Genomic DNA, 20,127 nt, shown 5'->3' with positions numbered 1-20,127 from the left:
GAACCAGAGATACAGAAGATGTTTGAGTGCAAAAATAAGCTGATGCTTGGGACTGCAATGTGGTGCTGGATCTCTCATTAAGTGCCTTGTTATTTTGAGCAGCTGGCATGTCTAAAGCAAGAAACAGGTCTTTATTTTTAAGACTCAGGCTCGTCCTTGCAGCTGAGCTGCGGCTTGCAGGCTATCTGCTAACAAAGACGGCTGAGCTGAACCACCACAAGTCTTTTGTTGAGGGTAGCCAGGAGTCCAGTAGTCTCTTGCCCAAACCATCTCACAAAACAACAACACACAAAATGGCATACTATATACTAATGCTCTTTTCAAGCTAAAACAAGTAGAAACACGAAGAACTGAGATACTTCACAAGTCCTGCTGTGAAGATGTTTTTCAAAATCATTACCCTATTCTACGAAGACAGCATTGGCACTACATCCTTCAGTCAATAAAACCCAGAATACATCAATCACAAAGACTCAATCGCCTTAATGCATTAAGCTACAGCAAAAACTACACCCAGAGGAAAATCTTCTCTTAGCATCACTGATAGAAAACAAGCTGTAAACTGCGCTTTTTCTGCATATTAGAAAAGAAACTGGAAACATATGCTAAATGTTAAAGTAATATCAGATAGTATTTCTGTTCAACAAACTCTAAACCTTACCATTGGTTATGAATTAAAATCAAAAGACTTAATTCTTATAATGGGCAAATGTTAAACAATAGTGAAACAAAATAACATATTCATTCAGGTTGTTTTGCACAGCCTCTTTAGTGCTGAGCATTTTCAAAACACGCAGTGAGGCAACCTGAATGGGTACAGGATACAGAGGAGAGGACTTGAAAGGTGCAGCATTGTTTTTGTCTGAAAGGTCTCTATTGAAGAGAGCTTGCATGAAATTTAACATAATATTTAGCACTCAAGGGAAACTAATTAATTTCCATTGTTTGAGTGGCCATCTGTGGAGCATTTTTGTCAGAACTCTGATGTTACTCACATTAATAAAAATAAAAATAGGATTTTGCCCTTTATTTTAATGTTCCACGACAGAGATGTACAGTATCGTACAAAATGTCAAGAAGTTGGCTTTAGAAAACAATTCAGAAATACACATAAGGATCTCTTCACCAAAAATAATCATGACAATAGGTTCCTACCCTAAAACATTAACACACTGCACATAATAATCCCACCCCTGGGTCTGTTTTAAAGGGACTACGTCTGCCCTATCAACAACTCACATGACATCCAGTAAACTCAACCAATGGTATATTGGAGTAGCTTTTTTTAACAGATAATGTTAGTCACTGTCAAGTGACATACTATAAAATAGAAAGAACAAATTAAACAGGCAAATGACAGAATTCTCTATAAATATCTGTTCCAAACCACTGTTGTATTAGGAGCATGCCGAGATGGAATGATAACGCACAGACGCCTAATCTTAGCAGGCTAATGCCATAAGCTCAAAATAACCCACCTAAGAATAGCTGACCCACAGAATAAGCAAGGAGCCCGAATTCAGGCGCTCAGTATATCTGTTGTTTGGCTCACAGGCCGTTAAGGCAGAAGAACAAGAAAGCCCTGCTCCTGTAGCCTGATAGTCAAATAACCTGCTCTATTGACATACATGGAATGTGTCATCTCCCTGTAATCTCTCCCGTCTTATTTTTAAATCTCATCACGTTCAGTTCACTGCCTCTGGATGTTTTCAGTCACCAGATTTGCTTGCCTGGAGTCAGACTTGTTGTGTTTCTTTGAAATTAGTTATTTTTTACTGAGCTTTTACTCCAAAAATACTCAGGCAACAGTCAATGTCAAGCATCTAAATGCAAAATTAGTTTGAAGTACTCAACATCATGACACCCTCTGCTGTTGGCTATTTTGAAGCAATCACATGACTCAATTTGTACTTCATGCTTCTCAGTCAACCAAAACACAATGTCTTGAACAATGCTTCCACCCTGAAGTATTTCCAGAGACAATTTTCACATTTGATCAATAGCTCCATGCTAAAAAGGTGTGACTCATCTTGAGTCAATACAGTGAATAGATGTTACTCATACTGATGTCAGCCATGTCCTCTTCAATTCAATTCTCAAGTCAAAAATAGAACCATAAATGCTGTGGTAAATATCCTGAGAGAAACCTTTCAGTTGTCCCTTCAGTATTTCTGTCACAGTTTTTCCTGTTCCCTGAAAAGTGCACGCTGACACGGAAGCTCCCAAAAACACAACATCCCTTTCATGTTTAGAGTGACTCAATTTAGGCAACTAGAGCATGGGAATAATGTGAATATAGTTACTTCTTTTAGTATAAAAACAACACTCGATTAATTCTAAGAATATTGAGATATACAGAACTTTTAAACTCTTCACAAAACCTCTTTGAACACAGATTGAGGTAGCAATCCAATGAAAAATCATCAAGCCGCATTTACATTCACAAACAAGAGCAAATACCTTGATTCAGTGCCTGATCCTACCACGTTGCTGTGCTGAGAAGCTGTGAGCTCTGTTTTCACACAGAATGAGAGACTGGCTGAGCGCAAAGAGTTGAGAGTATGTGAGAGAGGGAGAGAGAGGCTGAGTAATTCTGTGCGAGAGAGGCACGATGTAAAATAGCGGAGAAGTAGGAAGAGGTAGAGGAAAGGCAGAGTGGAATGCAAAGAGGGGAAAAATGGAAGGATAAAAACTGAGATTCCTCAAAAGGAGATGAAACGCCGGGCTGTGTGATCACCTGAGTTGTTCACGTTGTGCATCTTGCTCTGGTTGGGGAACTGCTGGTTTCCAACGCAGCTTTCTGTTGTGGAGAAACTTGACTCGCCCTCGTAAATCGTCTGCAGCATACTCCACTCAGCGCTCAGGTCTCATTGCAAGCCTTGCGTTTCCTGTCACCAAGAGCCACCCCTTAGCCACTCAGGGGAGAGACCACGACAACAGGCAACTCTCTCCCTTCCTCTGCCTCCTCCTCTGATAAAACACTCTCACTGTGGTGCAACAACACACACTGCACACTATCTCTGCAGGGCTGCCACTCTCCTGGTGCCTGCTTCAATCTGGTCCAAACACTAACACAGTTATAGGAGAAGATGCCCAGTCCAGCTTTTGTTCTTGCTTATCTGAATCCCTCCCTATTTCTCTCTTTTTTTCTCTCCTCTGTGAAGTCTCTGAGCAGAGAAAAATGTAAAGCTGGGTTGCTAGGAAAGCTGTGTACTGTGCACTGAGCACCTCACTGAGGCAGTAATGCAAGCAAGGGAGGGTGCAAGCTTCATTTGCATGTGAATCAACAACTGCGTGGCCCACAGGTGACAGAAATAGAACAATGGCCAGCCCTGGCTAAAAATAGGTCAGGCAAGGCGCGGGGATTGGAGCAGCATTGATGCGTTTAAAAATACCACACCAAACACAGCTGTCTTCTTCTGCTCCTGCCAGAAGGCATGTCTCCTGACTCCCTCTCTGCAGATGGAGGCTTGATTCCTCTCTCTCCCTATTTTTTTTTTATTTGTTGAACCAGGCTCTCTCACTCACTCTATTTATGTCTTCATTTTTGTTCTCGCAGGTACATGGGTGGAATGATCCATTTCTACCTTGTGATAAAAGAGACACATGTTCACAGATCTGTGCAGTATGTATAATCTCTAACATGGTTCACTAAACATAAAATATAGTGGATTGAAATTATTTTGGTAAATGCTAACAGTACAACAAAATATGCTGCTATAAACAAACACACATGCATTAGCATTTAGCAGAAAGACAACAAGATGTGTTAAATCAAGTCAGACACCAAATAAACACAGTGCTCATTTAACTCTGTGTATAACCTCACTGCAATAGCTCTCTGTATGTGTGGGGTTCAGTGTGTATCCAGGGCAGTCCTGCTGCTCAGGAAGCATGCTTTCAAATAACCAAGGAAGCCAACTAAGATGCCATAACAGCATGATAGCAATTACGTAAACCTCTGAAACTGTGTCAAGACCACCTCTCCAGGATAACACATCCCATTTCCAATGAAAAAAAAGTGTAAAGCATGGATTTTCAAAATGAGAAATAAAACACTAGTACAAATATTCATTTTAAAAGACCCTGAATACTGAATTCTGGGCACCAAGTAGCAATGAAGTAGGATTGTTTCAATTAATATTACATCCCAAACTGGCCAAGCTCTGTAGTTAATATAATCTGACTCCAGCCCATAAAAGTCAAGTCAAATGTTCTATCTGACCACTGATGCAGGGCTGGGTTTGTGGCCAAGCAGCCTGTGCCTTTAAATTTTTCATCTTCCTTCATAATTTGACCTGTCCCCCAGCCAGGGGCGTGGAGCCAGCACAGCTATTTTTAGTTCCTGAGCTCTGACGACTAGGCTACAGAGACACAGAGAAGGAGTTTTACAGTGTTGTTTCAGCTGGACAAACATTTAACCCCTCAATCCTTTTATCACAACACAACCAAGAAGCCAAGAAGGAAATGCACAGCTTGCAGGCTCACCCCAGACATAAAACAACTCTGAATCCAGTGTATGATGTTGTACTACTTGATTATTCATAAACAGAAACACAAGGATGACTCGTAGCTTTTTGTTTCATTACTACTTCTCTTTTATATCAACACTTTAGATATTTGTTTTATCTTTGCTTACTCTACAGCTGAGAGTTAATTCTTCAAACAAAGACATGGAACATTGTGGCAAATCTATCAAGAAATAATTACTTCAACTTCCCCATAGTGACACATTTTTGGAGAACAGATTTAGCAAACTGCGGATCTTTGTGAATTAGTTTTAGCAGTCAATTTGGATAAGATGTTGTGAGAGATAACAAGCTTTCAAGTTCAAGGTGATGATGGCTAAAGACCCAGAGATCCATCTGCCAGGGAAGGCAAACTCAGACCTGTTGGCTGAACTAAATATAGGTTAAGGCAGTATTGATCAAATGAGGAATTAACTCAAGTCACACGGATTACAATTACACGTTAATGTGCTTTTTACGGAAATTAAAAGTTCCAAATGTATTTTGCAATGTTCCTGTTACTGGGATTTTCCACTATTACACAATATGAATACTACAGTATATGGTGCAGTCTATTTTTATATTTCTCTTTAGTTATTCATATCAAGTTCTGTACAATATACATATAATTATTATTATACATAATATACATTCAAAATAAAAAAAATCTAATGAATTCCTCCTCACTTCTAATTGAATAATTAGTTCCCAGAAAAGCCTTGGTCAACCTGGCCTATGGCTCCCTAAACAAAAAAAAGACATTTCACTGGGACAAGTTAGCAGCGATTAACCTACACTTTTTTATTTAAAACTAGCTTCCTGAGGCTGATGAGGATTTGTGGGATTGAAATAGCTTTGTCCAATAGGCAGGGTCCAGTAAACCTGCAATGTGGCAAGCCCATTATAGCTCCTACTGCGTCACTAGCGGCCTTTGTCTACTTTAGTCCTATTAAAGCATTTAAGTGTGAACGTCAGAGTCCCTGCTGGAGAGCCACTCCGCTCTGCTCTCCAGGGCATGGGCTCCACTGTCTGTCACCTCCCTCCTATCAAACACAAAATGTGTGTGTGTGTGTGTGTGTGTGTGTGTGTGTGTGTGTGTGTGTGTGTGTGTGTGTGTGTGTGTGTGTGTGTGTGTGTGTGTGTGTGTGTGTGTGTGTGTATGTTTTGACATCAGAACATTGACAAAGAGTGGGGGGATATTAGAGATGAGGGAACAAGTGGGCCAGACCAGTTAACCGCCCCTAGCACTTTCCAAATTTAAATAAAAGTCCATTATAGATGTCAGTTGTTGTTGTTGTCACACACACACACACACACACACACACACACACACACACACACACACACACACACACACACACACACACACACACACACACACACACACACACACACACACACACACACACACACACACACACACACACACACACACACACACACACACACACACACACACACACACACACACGTTATGTATTTTAATTTAGCCAATTAAAATAACCTACTAGGACTAGAAAGGAATCAAAAAGATAATTCCTGCCATGGTATCAAGACTATTTCCGCTCTGTTTCGACGAGCTGTGGTCATACCTCACAGTATTTTTTTCCAACCAAAGAAGCCTACTCACAATACCACATTACTGTACCATTTCCAAATCAACTCCCAAGTTCTTTGGCTTAATCACCATAGCACTGCCTCCATGTGACACATTGTGTATGATGAAACCCAGCAGGGAGGCAGACTGGAGTAGGAAGGGAGCTGAACTTAAGTGTTGCAACAGATATGAGGGGAGGACAAACAGTGCTCCTTATAACTAATGTGATCCGGCTTGGAAATGTAGATCTGTGCTCTCCGAGTCCTTTACTTCTTCAATCTGTTTCAATCTTGTTACTCTTATCCACCTCTCTGGCTTCCGCCCTATTGCTTTTCTTCCTGCCTATCTGGATGCAGAGTTTCATCATGCCACCCTAGTAGGACTGTGGCGGAAGTTATCCTTGTCAGGTGTCGAGTTCTCCAGTCAAAGGGGATGTTGCTCCCAAGAGAGGGGCTGCAGACTAACAGCAACTTCTGACGTAGCCATGCAGCCCCTTTAGTTACTTTTTCTCTTGTGGCCACCCCTGAAACTCTAGGGGCAGCCCTGGTACAGGAGGGAAATTACCTCTCCACACCAATTATCTCAATGCCAGCCATCTTATTTACATCATCCCCTGATGAGTCACCATTGCCAACTGTGGAGAAGCTCCTACATCACTTCAGGGAGTGAGGCCATGGCACCCAGTCTCTGCATGCAGAGTACAACATGCTCTATTCACATCTCAGCCCAGTCATTCTACCTGCTAAAAGCCATGGGTACATTTTTGTCACTTCAAACAGCCCATTTTCCCTTTACCTTGCGGTTAGCCTCATAAAAGCACAAAGGCCCTACAACTGTTGATTTGATGGTAAAATCTAATTAGCCTGTACATCTGGATGTGTTATGTGAGCGTGTTTCCCCACTAATGATTTGGGCGCTCTTGCTTTTATTGGGTTACTCTGTCTGGCGTCCTGTGGTATTTCCTGTCAGACTTTCAGGGTGATATAGAATGCACTTAACAGGTTGGATCAAATAACATGAAAAAGCATTTAAAGGCAGTCGGGTTTGGCACTTAATCTTGAAACATTGCCAAAAAAGTTTTGCAATTCAGCTTCTACCACATTATTATCTCATTGCCATCCAGCTTTATGTCTTTCTCTTGAAGGAAATACCCAACATAAAAAAGGCAGAAATGTTGCTATTGAAAGAGACAGATTAATCAAAGCACTGTATCTTAAAAAGTACCAAAAACTCTTTCATAAAATGTGTTCATTTATCTGCTGTGAACCTTCTGCGATGTGAGAGAGGGTTAGGTTTAGACTGAGCCATAATGGAGTTTCAAAAAGGCAAAAAAATATTTCAAAGCTATTTATTGTGCGCTGACCTTGAGGTCAGTTTACTTTCTAACTTAGAATAGATCCCTGATGGCATGCCTTCATCTGCTGCTATACGTGTTCTAAATATAGATATGGAGCACAAAAGCACACTGGAAACAGAGGGCAGCTCTCAGTATTTTTACTGATCAATGTGCTCATCTCTGTTGGAAACCATTGATCCACTGTTTGTGTCAAATTGACCGTGTTGTTGTTGTACAACTTCCACCCTACATTCAATGATGTCAAACCCACTTCATGTTCCCCTTTGTCCCCCTTGCCTACCTTCTCTCATAGCAACACACAACTATTGATCCTCTAATGATATTCTAACACCAAAAGGCTTAGCATTGATTGCAGCCGTTGAAAGATCATTCTTTGTGTCATCTGGCATTTTAGTGAACTTAACAATGAACATGACGCAGGATTCAGCGAAAACGTTTCTGCCTGAAACCAGTTTGCAGAATCATTGCATCACTATCTCCTGGACCTACATCATTGAAATGCCTGCAGGAGTCAAATGCCTCATCTGTATCGTACAAACACAGAGGCCCAAACAGACACATGTGACGATGAGGGAATCCAGCCAAGCTTAACTGACCTTAGACAATCCCTGAGGGATTAATAAAAACAAAGGTTCTCTGTTCAGAGGCATCCTTCCAGTACACATCCTGCAAGTCCCATTTATGAGTTGATAATCATAGCATCATCCCTCCCAAGTGCCTTGGAGCTATTATCTTAATAAGATATCAAAATATATAGTTTTTGTATTACCAATATGTTATTACAAGAAAACACAATTCAAGTGGCTTGTTTGTCCTTTGGCAAAGTACCACCATTGTTATTGCAGTCACAAAAAAGTACAAGCTGTTTTCACACAAGTTCCAGATGTCCTTTTAAAAGGGACAAATTTCACTTCAGTGACCTAAATATGTTAGGCACAGGCAACAATAACCCAACAAAATAACAAAATCTGTAGTTGTTTAATAGGTTATTCTTACTGCTTGGCTATTATTCTGAATTTGTCAATGACTTCTAAAGACTAAAGCTAAACTTCATTCATGGGTTTTAATGGTCTATCTAAAAGAGGGCAAAAGGAAATCCAGTTTACTATGGGAAGGGGTGGGCTGGTGCTTATTGTCCAAGCCGCTTCCACCTACGCCACCACTTCTTTACTTGACTACAGCACAGTCACAAAACTCACCTCCTGTGGCGTCTCAAAGGTCTTAGATGCAACAATGCCTCTGAAAAATAGCTCTTCCTCTGATTATTAAGGTAGTGCTATGCGAACCGGGAAATGTCCCACACCCGCCACCTCTGGTGCAACCTTAATGTCTAGCCTGCTCCATATGCACGAATCTGTGGGCGGGGGGCCGGGGGGGGGGGGTTCATATTCATATACATTTGCCTCCATAGTTACAAATTCACCATAATCAGCTTGCTATCATAAGCTCATGCAGAGGAAGTTACTGGTTTCCCAAGTATATTGTAAAGACAATGTTCTACTTTTGTCTCCTGATTTCCTTTCTCCCTGAAAGCATGGTTCAGTCTCGGTCTCTGGTATTGCTCTTTTTCGACTTAATGGGACAGTCCATGTCTCTCCACATTTTGGATTTGTTGAACTACTTCTTATCCCACAGACAAAATAATATTGTATGTAGTTTATGTCATTGCATTGGCTGTTGAAATAAAGATATTACAAATTCCTTATCTATATTTGTGTCTTCACATTCAACCAGAAAGGAATACGGACTGGGACACTGTGCAGGCGGGGTAAAACCCCTGGTGGATCCTTCAGCAACAGTGCACCCTGCAGGTGGACTAGAACAGGGACACAAAATAAAAAATCGGGGAAAGGTTAGAAATGCTAGAGATATTACTTGAACTTTACATAGCAAACTCTGGGGAAGGCTCCAAGGAGCATAGATACTATTAAATACAAATCAAGACACTCACTGTGGAAATAGCATCACATGCACAGACAAGCTAGAAAACACATGCACACAATTCCACATAGCAATGTCACCATGCTGTGCTTGGGAGTGGCGTTCCTGACCTCTGCCTTTCATCTCGGATCCAGTAACCAAACTGACTTTTCAACCCAGCCCCTTCAATAACACAGGGCCTAACAAGCTTTGGCTGACTCTTATAAAAATGGATAGAAATGACAAGCACAAAAACATAGACTGTTCCAGCTGTGAGATCTCCTCAAGGATTTGTGTGAAAAACAGAGAAAATAATGTTAAAAACATGGATGGACCACAAAAGTTCCTACTTTCAAAAAAACAAATCAGATCTATTAAATGAGAATAAAAACTCCTGGTATCCTTAGCATGTCCGTTCCTTTTATCTGATCACCGATATAAAATGATTCATCGATGTTATTCTGAGCTTCTAAATACATCTAAATGAACAATATTTAATACTTGGTTTTCCTGATGACTATATTTTTTTGGGAAACATTACATTTTGTCAGCAGCGTTGCTAAGCTAATGCCACTCAAGCTAATAGGGAGAATTTAAAGAATGCAATAAGGTTGTCACCTCAAAGGGGCTACATTTATTTTCTTTTGTACAGCTGGGCTGGCAACCCTTTCACACCTATTTGGCCACAGAGACCTTTATGAGGGCTCTCTTCTTAGATATCCAGCCAGTGTGTCCAATCTCTGTGTAATTCCTGGATTCGTTTGTTCTGCAAATTTCACGCAAAGTGGGGAGGGGTTGCAGCCATGACCTCCTGCAGTCCCATAACTCACAGGATGGGCTGAGAGAGGTGACAGGTACCCACAGATGAAAGTAACAACAAAGAAATGTTTAGTATGACGCATGCCAGGGCTGACAGGGCCCAAGAGGATGATAGGATGGCATAGAGTGACAACTAATGGGCCCGTGAAATCAAGAGTTTGTCTGTTTCTGCCATCAAGCGAGATGGCCCCACCCTATGATAGTTAAGTGACAATCTTCCTGTCAGGATGGGCATACCAACTCTGAAGCACAGTTCATTTATCACCTGCACTGATTTCACCCTGCAGATCTAACGCTCCAGGAGTTAGGGCAGAGCGACTCTTCATGGCCCCTGTCAATAGGCACACTGACAAGCAGATAATCAGATTGGTATAGGCAAGACACAAATTTCATTTAAAATAAACTGCACAAAATATCAAGCCTTTACAAAATGGGAACTAAAGAACTACTTAGAAAAATCACTATAAACAGTTATATTCAGTAAAAAGCGTAATGATCTATCTTGAATCCGAGGAAGCAGGAGCCTTAACGCTTTTTATGTACCCAAAAGGCTTCTCAAAGACAAAAATGATTAATCTCTTCAACTCAATTTGGACAGGAAGTGAAAACAAATGGAGGTACGTCCCCCCAGAGAGCCCGTGGGGTCTACAGTGGAGCTGGATGAACTTCACTGAGAACACCAGGCTCTGAGTCTCTGCTGCAACAGGAGCCAGATCCCCCCTCTGGGCTCCTGCTCTCCTCATACTAGGCTATATAGAGAGAAAATCTTCCTTACACATACAACACTACCTACTCATCTATTCTCTAACAGTTCCAGCTCCTATCTGCACTGTGAGATCACCTCTGACTGTTTCACCCTGCAGCAGAGCTGGAGGACATACACTATCAGCTGGGTTTCAGGATTTATTAAAATGGTGTCTGCAATTCAACTGCCTTGAACAGCGTTGTGGTTGATGAATAGTGACTGCAAAAATTAGAACAGAAACAACAAACAAAAGAGTGTGAGTGAGAAAAAACTTAATTATGTCAGAACAGTTTTGTGTCATCAGGGCTACATCAGATTGTCTGCACAATGTCCACTGTCCAGCCAAGAACAGCAGAATAAATAAAGGTGCGAACATGCCTCTCCATTACTTTTTCATGACAACACACTCATATGAAGCCCAGAACTACCCTTTGCACGCTTCTGTTTTACCTCAAAACACACAGAAGAGACTAATCAAAAACAGGACTTTGATACAATATAAAGTATGAAATTAGATTATTTACATTGCAGTGGAGGAAGAAAACATGTATGACGGGGTTTGCCAACCATGCAAATGTTCAGTTAGTTAAGAGGCTTCAAGTTGATTCAAAAATACCATTATGAAGTGGATCGGTAGTCCCTCAACAATAAGTCCAAGGCAGATAAACTGATCCGACGCCACACTGTTATTGTACTCCTGTTCTGATAATGTCTTAACCTGGTATCTCCCACATTTATATATTTGCATAAGGGTTAAAAATAAGATTATTGACTTATTAGAAGACATAAAACTTAAATGAACAAAGCTTTATCCTGACAGTGACATTTTGTTCTTATAGGTATCCTGTGTGGATTACAGTAAAGGTTGTCTGTTGGCCTGACAGCCTTTTATGTAAGACAGTCTTGTGTTTCAACACATGTAATTAGTTTTATCCTGTTATTTAAGCTTCCTGTACCGTTCAGATGAAGAGCACAAAACAATGAGCCACTGCAGAACAGAGACCAGCACCTTCCTTTGGGCATCAACAACACCCCTCCTCCTGCAAAAAACTCACTGACCCAAACCCATTTTTTCCAGTCCAAGAGAAATGTCAAGTCCAGACCTCGAACTCTTCTCTTTGAAGGGAACATAGCAGCCAAATATAGCCTGCTCGCCTCTACGCCTCCTGACATACATCAGGCTCTACGGGTTCTGCTAACACTAGATAAATCTGGCCGTCTGCCATGCAGTCACTTACTATTAAGCATCATAACTATACAAAGAAAAATATAGCCAAGCAGTGGAGTGTACACTGTTGCCTGGTAACCTAATGCCATGTTGGGGATTCATCCTGTTATGGAACAGAAAACACTTACAGCCAGAGCCAATAATAGATCGTCGACCACACAAAAAATAGTTTAAGGGTGTCAACAAGCATGAACATGAAGCTGAGAAACATAGCATGAGAAATGTACGTTCAAATAACAAATCTCACTTCTCAATGTGTGATTTTTAGCATTTTGGAAGTGTTTCTGTTATTGCAACTAACGTTAAAATTATATAATTATTATTCATCTGTCATTTTTCATGTGAAATGATAGATAGAATGAGAACTTATTTCCAAGTGTGAAATCCAGAGAACACATTATGCAGGCGAGCACTAGGTGCTGGGTAACAGTAACCAAAGCTGATTTTATAGTCTTTTGGATCATACAGTTACACACATTTAAGGCTGCAACTGACAAATATTTTCATCCTAAATAAATAAATAATAATAAATCTGCAGATAGTTTTATCCATTACTTGGTCCATAAAATCTCAGATAATAGTGAAAAGTGTAAAGGGGATTTAAGGGGATGTCTTTTAAGCAGCCAGATTTTCCATTTAATAGGATATAAAACCTTTTTATTCTTAAACTTGAAACCTTTTTATTTGAGAGGCTGAACACTTGTTGTGACTTCAATAATTGTGTGACTAACAAGGTAGTTGGAGATTCTTTTTCTGCCGATTCTTTTTCTGACATTTATCTATGGAGGCATCACAAGAGCATCCTACTTAACACAGATGTTTGCAATGCTCAATGCTCATGGCTGATTTTTGCTTGCAAAATTATAACAATACAAATAGAAGTACACCTTAGCTGTATCAGAAAATGTCATAATAGGCTATAGTACATTGTGTGTTTGGTGTTATGAGTCTTTTGGGCATCATATATTTACCTGTGATTGCTGGGTTTCTTCACAGTTTGACATTACATGTAGACTATTATGAGTTCTGGGACTCTTATTAATGTCCCATAATGCCTTACAGTACAATTTTCTTGAGCCCCACGGACTCATAAAATGATAAAGCAACATCAGATGATCTGTAGAGTAAAGACATTAAACAAAATGCATTCACTGTGAGCTGTAAGGTCTGGTGCAACATACAAAGCCTCTTCATAATAATTATTTCAGTATCTAATACATTTTAGCCAAATACAATACTTAAAACAGCTAGTGACGTATAATAAGGTATTGATATATTCTGGGGGAAGTGCTGTTAAGTGCATTTAACAAATAAAAATAGGAGGTCTACATGTTAAAATAACCCGTCAGTGTGAGATTCATCATACACTATTAATATATTATGACATATTCAGAATCAGAATCAGAATCGGAATAAGAATACCTTTAATCGTCCCACAGAGTCAGTTATAAATGTCAAATAAAATTAACATTTTATTTTGGGAAGACATTATTCATTCAGGTTCTTAATAAGAGTATAACACAGTGCGTCATTCATCCATACCTGAGAGGTAAAAATAGTAAACCATGACTAAAATCTATTACGAAATTCTAATCAATTACTAGAAATACACATAGCTCCTTCACAAAGCGTACTGCTATTCTACCAGGTGACTGTCAATCATCTATTTATGTTCTAACATATTGTTACGCTGGTACACCTATACATGGACACCCTTACACTGTACACACCCACACACACACAGTTGTATTTTTCCTACAATTACTCTGTGCCCATTTTAGGTAGAAGACTCAATCATCCTGTCATGTCATAGTTTACGTCACCGGGAACCAAACAACACAGCATTATTTCTCTTTATTGGAACTGCAATTTGTGCTGCGTGACATGAAGGCTGCTCTCACACTGTCACGGTCCATCAAGGATGGCACACAAACACAGGAAATAAACCCACAGTGACAAAGTGTAATTCATCACTTCCATCACTGTAGTTGTGAAAAAAAAGGAAAGGCATTGTATTTTCTCCACTTTGAAAAACAAGCTCACTCTCACTTCTTATGTCATCACTGTTATTAGCTGACTGCGGAGTCTTAAGAATATTTTACAGGCACTAAACGTCCAGATAATAACTTTATGACAATAAAATCTACTAAATCTAGCATGCATTACACAACAGGGATACCATGCAACACGCTGCTTCTGTGAATACTGATTGCCAATTGTATAGCCGAACATGCCAACTTATCGGGTCCAGTGAATAATTCAGAGGCCTGCCAAGATTTGTTCTACTGAAAAAACATTTTGTCTCATTAACACATTTATTGGTACTATGATATTATGTGTTAGGCTAAGTGTAAGGTGCTGTTAAAATGACTTTCTCTCCCTGACACTGCTCAGATGGTACCTGCCCCCTCAAGCCATCTGAGCAGTGCAGACATCTGTGAGCATTAACCTGCCAAGAACAAGTCCAATGTAAGAATATTATAAATATTATAAAATGGAAAGACGGCTGAAGGGTCATTTGGAGTGGCTGTTAAAGACTTTTATGTCAAGTATGAGCAGTGTTTTTCTTGTGTTGCTGTCAGTGTAAATGCCATATGTACACTGAAAGGTCTGTGGTTGTTGTGCTTTCCTATTACCTTGCTCAGCGAAGATTGAAATGCTGTCACCATATGACACCTATGGAAATAGTCCCAGTCAACAAAGCCATCATACAAGAACCCTTTCCAATATAACACACCTGCTAAAACTCCATGTTGGAGTGAAATTTTGTCCGGCAAAACAACCTAGATCCATAATCACTTTATAATATAAACCGAATACTACAGCTGCGCTGCCAATTCACTTTTATTACTGGCAACTAAAAATATGTTTAAAAAATAAGCTCCTTACTTGATTCTACCCTTTCATGTTTATGTCTTCATGTCCCTGCAGTATCTGTGAAAACAAAATATGCAGAAAAAAAACAGTTCTAAAATGTATTAGCCACATATAATTGTACAGAGTATGGTAGGCTTTTAAATGTTCTCCATATTTGTGAGTATATAAAGAGCTAAATAGCTTAACCAAGCAACCACTAAAATGGGAATTTGGAACATGACATAATGAATATGTGAAGAATAAAAATTAAGAAACAAAGCACAAGATGTAATCAGCGGTTGAAACTAACAAAGTACATTTACAAGATTGCACCTCAGTAAAAAAAATTCTATGGCATTAAATATTGTTCGATTATGTTTCATTTACTTTATGCTTGGGTAGTGTGCTGATGCGTTTTAAGAAGTATTTATAGCTATAATTATAGGACTCAATGCGGTTCAACATAGACCACATCATACTGCTCACAATCCCAATAGACTGGTATACCCCATTCTGTTTGTTATTTAAAAGCTATATTGAGATATTAGTCAACAAATTAGTGGCCTTTGATCAAGGGTGATGTCGCCTTATTAGTAAACTAGTTTTTTTAATAAGGACTTTAACATTTTAACGACGTAGGTGCATTCAGACCTGTTTCATACGTCACCAAGTATGGCGGTCTGCACTTCATACAAAATACGAAATAACTCACAAAAAACACATACGAATTTCTTTGATTGAGTGGAGAATGTCGCAGCTTTTCATAACACACATAAAGCTCCGGTTGGCTTTTATTAGCGGATACTTACAATAGAAATGGTTTACAAAACGACCACCTGTGACCGCAGAAGTAAACAGAAATAATGGACGACCGTACCGTACACCGTTAGCGAAGTGTTTTGCTTTTTAGCTAACGTGACAGTTGAAAAACATACATTTTGAAAAACCTTGGAGAAAACACTCACACGTGTTTTTTTAATATACGTTTTATATATATATATATATATATATTATCATTATTATTATTATCAATAATAATAAATCAATAAAAGTATTGTTAATTATTTCATTTGTTTTACTTTTTAGGTTGTAACTGCCGTTTCATAAAAGCAATTTAAGCCATCATCTTTGCTTAAACCAACTCAACAGTTTACATGTAGTCCTTATTCTTAGTTTTAAACACCACTATGTACACGTCGAGTTTGTTAAAAAAAATACTTCATTAAGATGTAGAAACCGTGTTTATCTACTTGACGTGTGTGCTGTTGTTCAGATTAGAGGACACGCAGGATGCGGTCTGTGTATGACGACTGAGATATAAATAGTGTGCTTGGTCGAACGAGGGGAAGATATAAAATCCTAACTAAGGGAACACTGTCTACTCCACTGCCCTCTTTGAGTATGTCTGACATGGAGAGACGTGGGCATGGCAGCTCGGGTCACTGTCTGTCCTCAGCAGGTGCACCACCTGTTTCTTCCGTATGATAAACAACTGGGGGAAAAACTCACTTTCACTAGACTAGCCCAGATTATAAACTGGCTTGCATTTAAATAATCAGTGATTTTTACTCTATTCTAGCAGTATTTCTTCTTCTTTTTATTGTTACTGTTTTAGTGTTAAATGAATCCTTTCAGGGCTATTATAATAAACGAAGGCACCAGGAATTATGATAATAGGAGTGTAAGCCACTCGAGTAGCTTGGTGCTTGTAAAGAAGCTATTATTTTCTTGTTATTGCATAACATGTAAATGCTACGACAGCTGCATTTACAGACTACAGTTTGCAGTGAGGCAACTCCTTAAAATAGCACCTGTAGCGTCCACAAGTGCACAAAAATATCATTAAAATGGAAGCAGTGCCATCTACTGGTCATAGGATTCATTGTCATCAACTTTGACTCCAGTGGGACTCAGCCTGGGACAAAGTGTTTGGCCTTGTGACCATCTGCTGCAGTGCAACACTAATCATTTATTATTATAGAATATAGAATATAATTATATATATATAGTTTTATCACATGCAAATGTATGTAAAAGGGTTTGCAATGCAAGTTGTCAAAAAGTAATTGCACTCGGTCCATCAAAAAGGGCTGTGAACCCACTAAATGAGAATGTTTGCACTCTTCTGGGTAAGTTTGTTAACATAGGGGTGATGCTTTCATCTTAACCAGGAGCAAGGCCTGTGTGGTAAGCACAGATTTGTCATTGTCATAAAAATAACAGCTGTCCATGGTCTCACATTTTTATTTGTCACTTCAAAGCACTCTTCAGTGCCTCTCCTGAGTTAACCGTTTGGCCCAGAGGACAAATGTCTCCCCATTAGCAGAAGAACAAGGTATCTAATAATTTCCCTGCCCACCTGTTCCCCACATCACTGCTTGATGTATTAGGATTTGTTGATACCTGTTCATCTACTTTGGCCATCCCCATAGTCTACCCATCCTACAGACTTTTAGTAGACATTATATGACAAGGATTTGGATTGAACTCTTGATCATGTGTTCTCTGGTTCTACCTCAGCAGTGCAGGAAGCAGTGAAGCAAAATCCTCTCCTCGCATCTTGCCACTTTTCCTGCAGTTCATAATGAACCAGGGGTGACACCAATTTCAACCAAGAGCCCCGACTGACCAGCTGTTTGCTATCGCTCATCCTGACGGCTGGACAGACAGGGGCACAGCCCAGCATCAGCGAATTTGAGACAGAACCTGCATGCATGTCACTGTCACTGTCTGAGTGCTGTGCAGGACCGCACAGCTGGCACCTGGATGCTAAGGACCATGTCATTTCTCAGTAGAAAGGCCAGCTAAGAATGTGGTCTCTGTCTGGTGTTGTTTATTTACTTACTACATTATTCAGTTCTGTTGGGAGGTGCAAGGACCTAGGGACCAGGGCTCTGGATTGTTCGTCTTCAATAATTGGGTTTTTTTGATCAATAAATAAAATATTTTAACACACATGCATAAACACCACACAAAAACAGAGGTCTATAAACATGAGGGGTGTTTACACAGGGTCAGGGTGCAGTTTTTAATAGGGATGCAGACTGCGGAGGTATGCAAAGTTGCATCTGTTTTCTCCATTTATGCAGTTACTCCCTTGTCTGGTGTTTCTCCTCTTAATTTCATTTGTGGGAAAACCATTTCCACCTCAACCACCCCATTGAGAAAGTATTCGCTTTGGTTACTGTGGCCTTTGCAGGGCTTAGGGATAGATCCAGGAGGATTACCCCCAGCAAAGGCGACCAACCTCCACCCAAAATCATTAACATAGCTGCTGCAACCTTTTCCCTCTCCCGTCTCTTTGTATCTACTGCCTTGAAATGTGAGACTGCCCTTGAAAGTTGCCTGGTGAGCATCATCTACATTCTTTCACAAGACTACTTGAGACACTCACAAAACTGTACAGCTTCGCCATACTCCTTTTTCTTATTATATTTCTGAATAGCATCAATACCTCTAGGTGGAGATTAATCAGCTCTGTTTTTTATAATAACCATAGTATTATCTTTGTTGGAAGATAATCTGTTAGGTGTCATAACATGATATCAGCGTGCCATAATAACATTGTTGTTGTTTTATTTAATTACATTTTGTTGGCAGTACTGCAAAAATAAAACAATGTGCCACGATTTATATGATCTGACTATAGCTTATTCACGTTTCTCCCAAGTATAATATATAGCAGCATATTTTCTTGTTCTGAAAAGCTTCACTGTGAACTTTTGAATCTCAATGTACTGATTGTGTCTGTAACAGAACCACCCAGTCACTGAGAGCTCTATAAACAGACAGTTTTGTGTCCAAGAATTTTGGCACTTGTCCACATCATCCCTGCCAGTCCTGTCTGTGGTATTTCCACCATACAGAGGAAATTACTGTCCCATATCATCAGCTGTTGTGACTGTAACATTCCATGAGCAATTCAACACTCTCTTATTATTAATGCATGCACATCTCTTCCTCAACGTTTTATGAAAACAGAAATACGTTTTGAGTTTTGGCCAAGATCTGAAATCACTAACGCTACCAGGATTTGCTCGATTTTGCTTTACTGCAAATTATTATCAATTTTGCACAATATTACAAATGGTTGCAACCATTCAACAGTGTTCTCAAATTCATACTGTGTCAATTTAATGCATAACATAAAAGCAATTACTTTGGTTTCACAAGAGTTTACCTATTTTTTTCTAATTTAAGCCTCTATCCAACTTGCTGTCGTTCAGCTGATTTTACTTCTGGGTGTAGTTAAAGGGCATGTCACTAGATGGCCATATTCCGCCAAAATTTGTTGTCAGGTTTACAGGACCGGAAACACACTGCGGATTTAAAACCAACCAACATATAGGCTGTCCAAATCTTGATTTCAGTTACACTATTTTTCATTATACTGTATTCCAATTATGCATAATAATAAGTATGCTATAGGCCCTACGACTTAAAACAGCAGATAGGAGAAGTTAATTAAAAGTTGCAGTGTGAGTTTTGAGGTTGAGAGTTGAGCGTTTCCACTGATTTCATCCAAACAGCTTTGAAGCAATTGTTATACTTCCCATCAGCTCAACTTCCATGCGTTTTAACAGTTTGGGCTATTTAGGAGTGCTGCTTAAATAATCTGTTACCACTAGGCCATAAGAGTATTAGCACTCTCTAGGGATACATACAACATCGAATTTCCATGGTTTATTTGCAGCGTATTAATCATGTAGCAGGTTTTTTGTGTCTGCATGGCATACCTTCTTGGAGAAGAGTGAGTCGTCTATCCAGAGAAAGTCCTCCTTCTGAGAGAATAATGCTGTTATAATAACTCGTTACTCCCACTGGCACCATTAGGGATGATTTGCGGCTGATGGTTGCATGGTTATCCCTTTTGGTGCAACTTCAAGATGAGTCACTGTGTGTAAATAGAATAAAAGGCAGCTGTTACTAAAAGGTCGACCAAACTGGGCAGAACAGCGCGATATGCATTCAAAAGACCGCTATATGGTTGTACCACCATGTATATTATTAACATTGCATGTTAAATTTAACTCGTTCATTAAAAAGTATCATCATTTATTATGACATGAGCGTGGACAGTAACGTAATATTTAACAC

The 20,127-nt window shown here is 39.6% G+C and overlaps 1 protein-coding gene across 3 annotated transcripts in view; it reads right to left on the bottom strand.

The window, feature by feature from the left end:
* Window positions 1-20,076, bottom strand: part of hdac9b (histone deacetylase 9b) — a 37,691-nt gene extending 17,615 nt beyond the window's left edge. Inside the window, exon 1 of one of the 3 annotated variants that reach the window (XM_063879813.1) lies at window positions 19,767-20,076. In XM_063879813.1, the coding sequence (XP_063735883.1) occupies window positions 19,767-19,860 (94 nt within the window). In that variant the 5' untranslated portion in view covers window positions 19,861-20,076. The other 2 variants (XM_063879812.1, XM_063879814.1) reach the window with 2 other exon arrangements.
* Window positions 20,077-20,127: the final 51 nt, after the last annotated feature.

Source organism: Eleginops maclovinus, chromosome 3 (assembly GCF_036324505.1).
Source record: "Eleginops maclovinus isolate JMC-PN-2008 ecotype Puerto Natales chromosome 3, JC_Emac_rtc_rv5, whole genome shotgun sequence".
In the NCBI taxonomy this organism is placed as follows: domain Eukaryota; kingdom Metazoa; phylum Chordata; class Actinopteri; order Perciformes; family Eleginopidae; genus Eleginops; species Eleginops maclovinus.
Note: the sequence above shows the minus strand (reverse complement) of the source record. Positions and strands in the feature narration are given on the sequence as shown.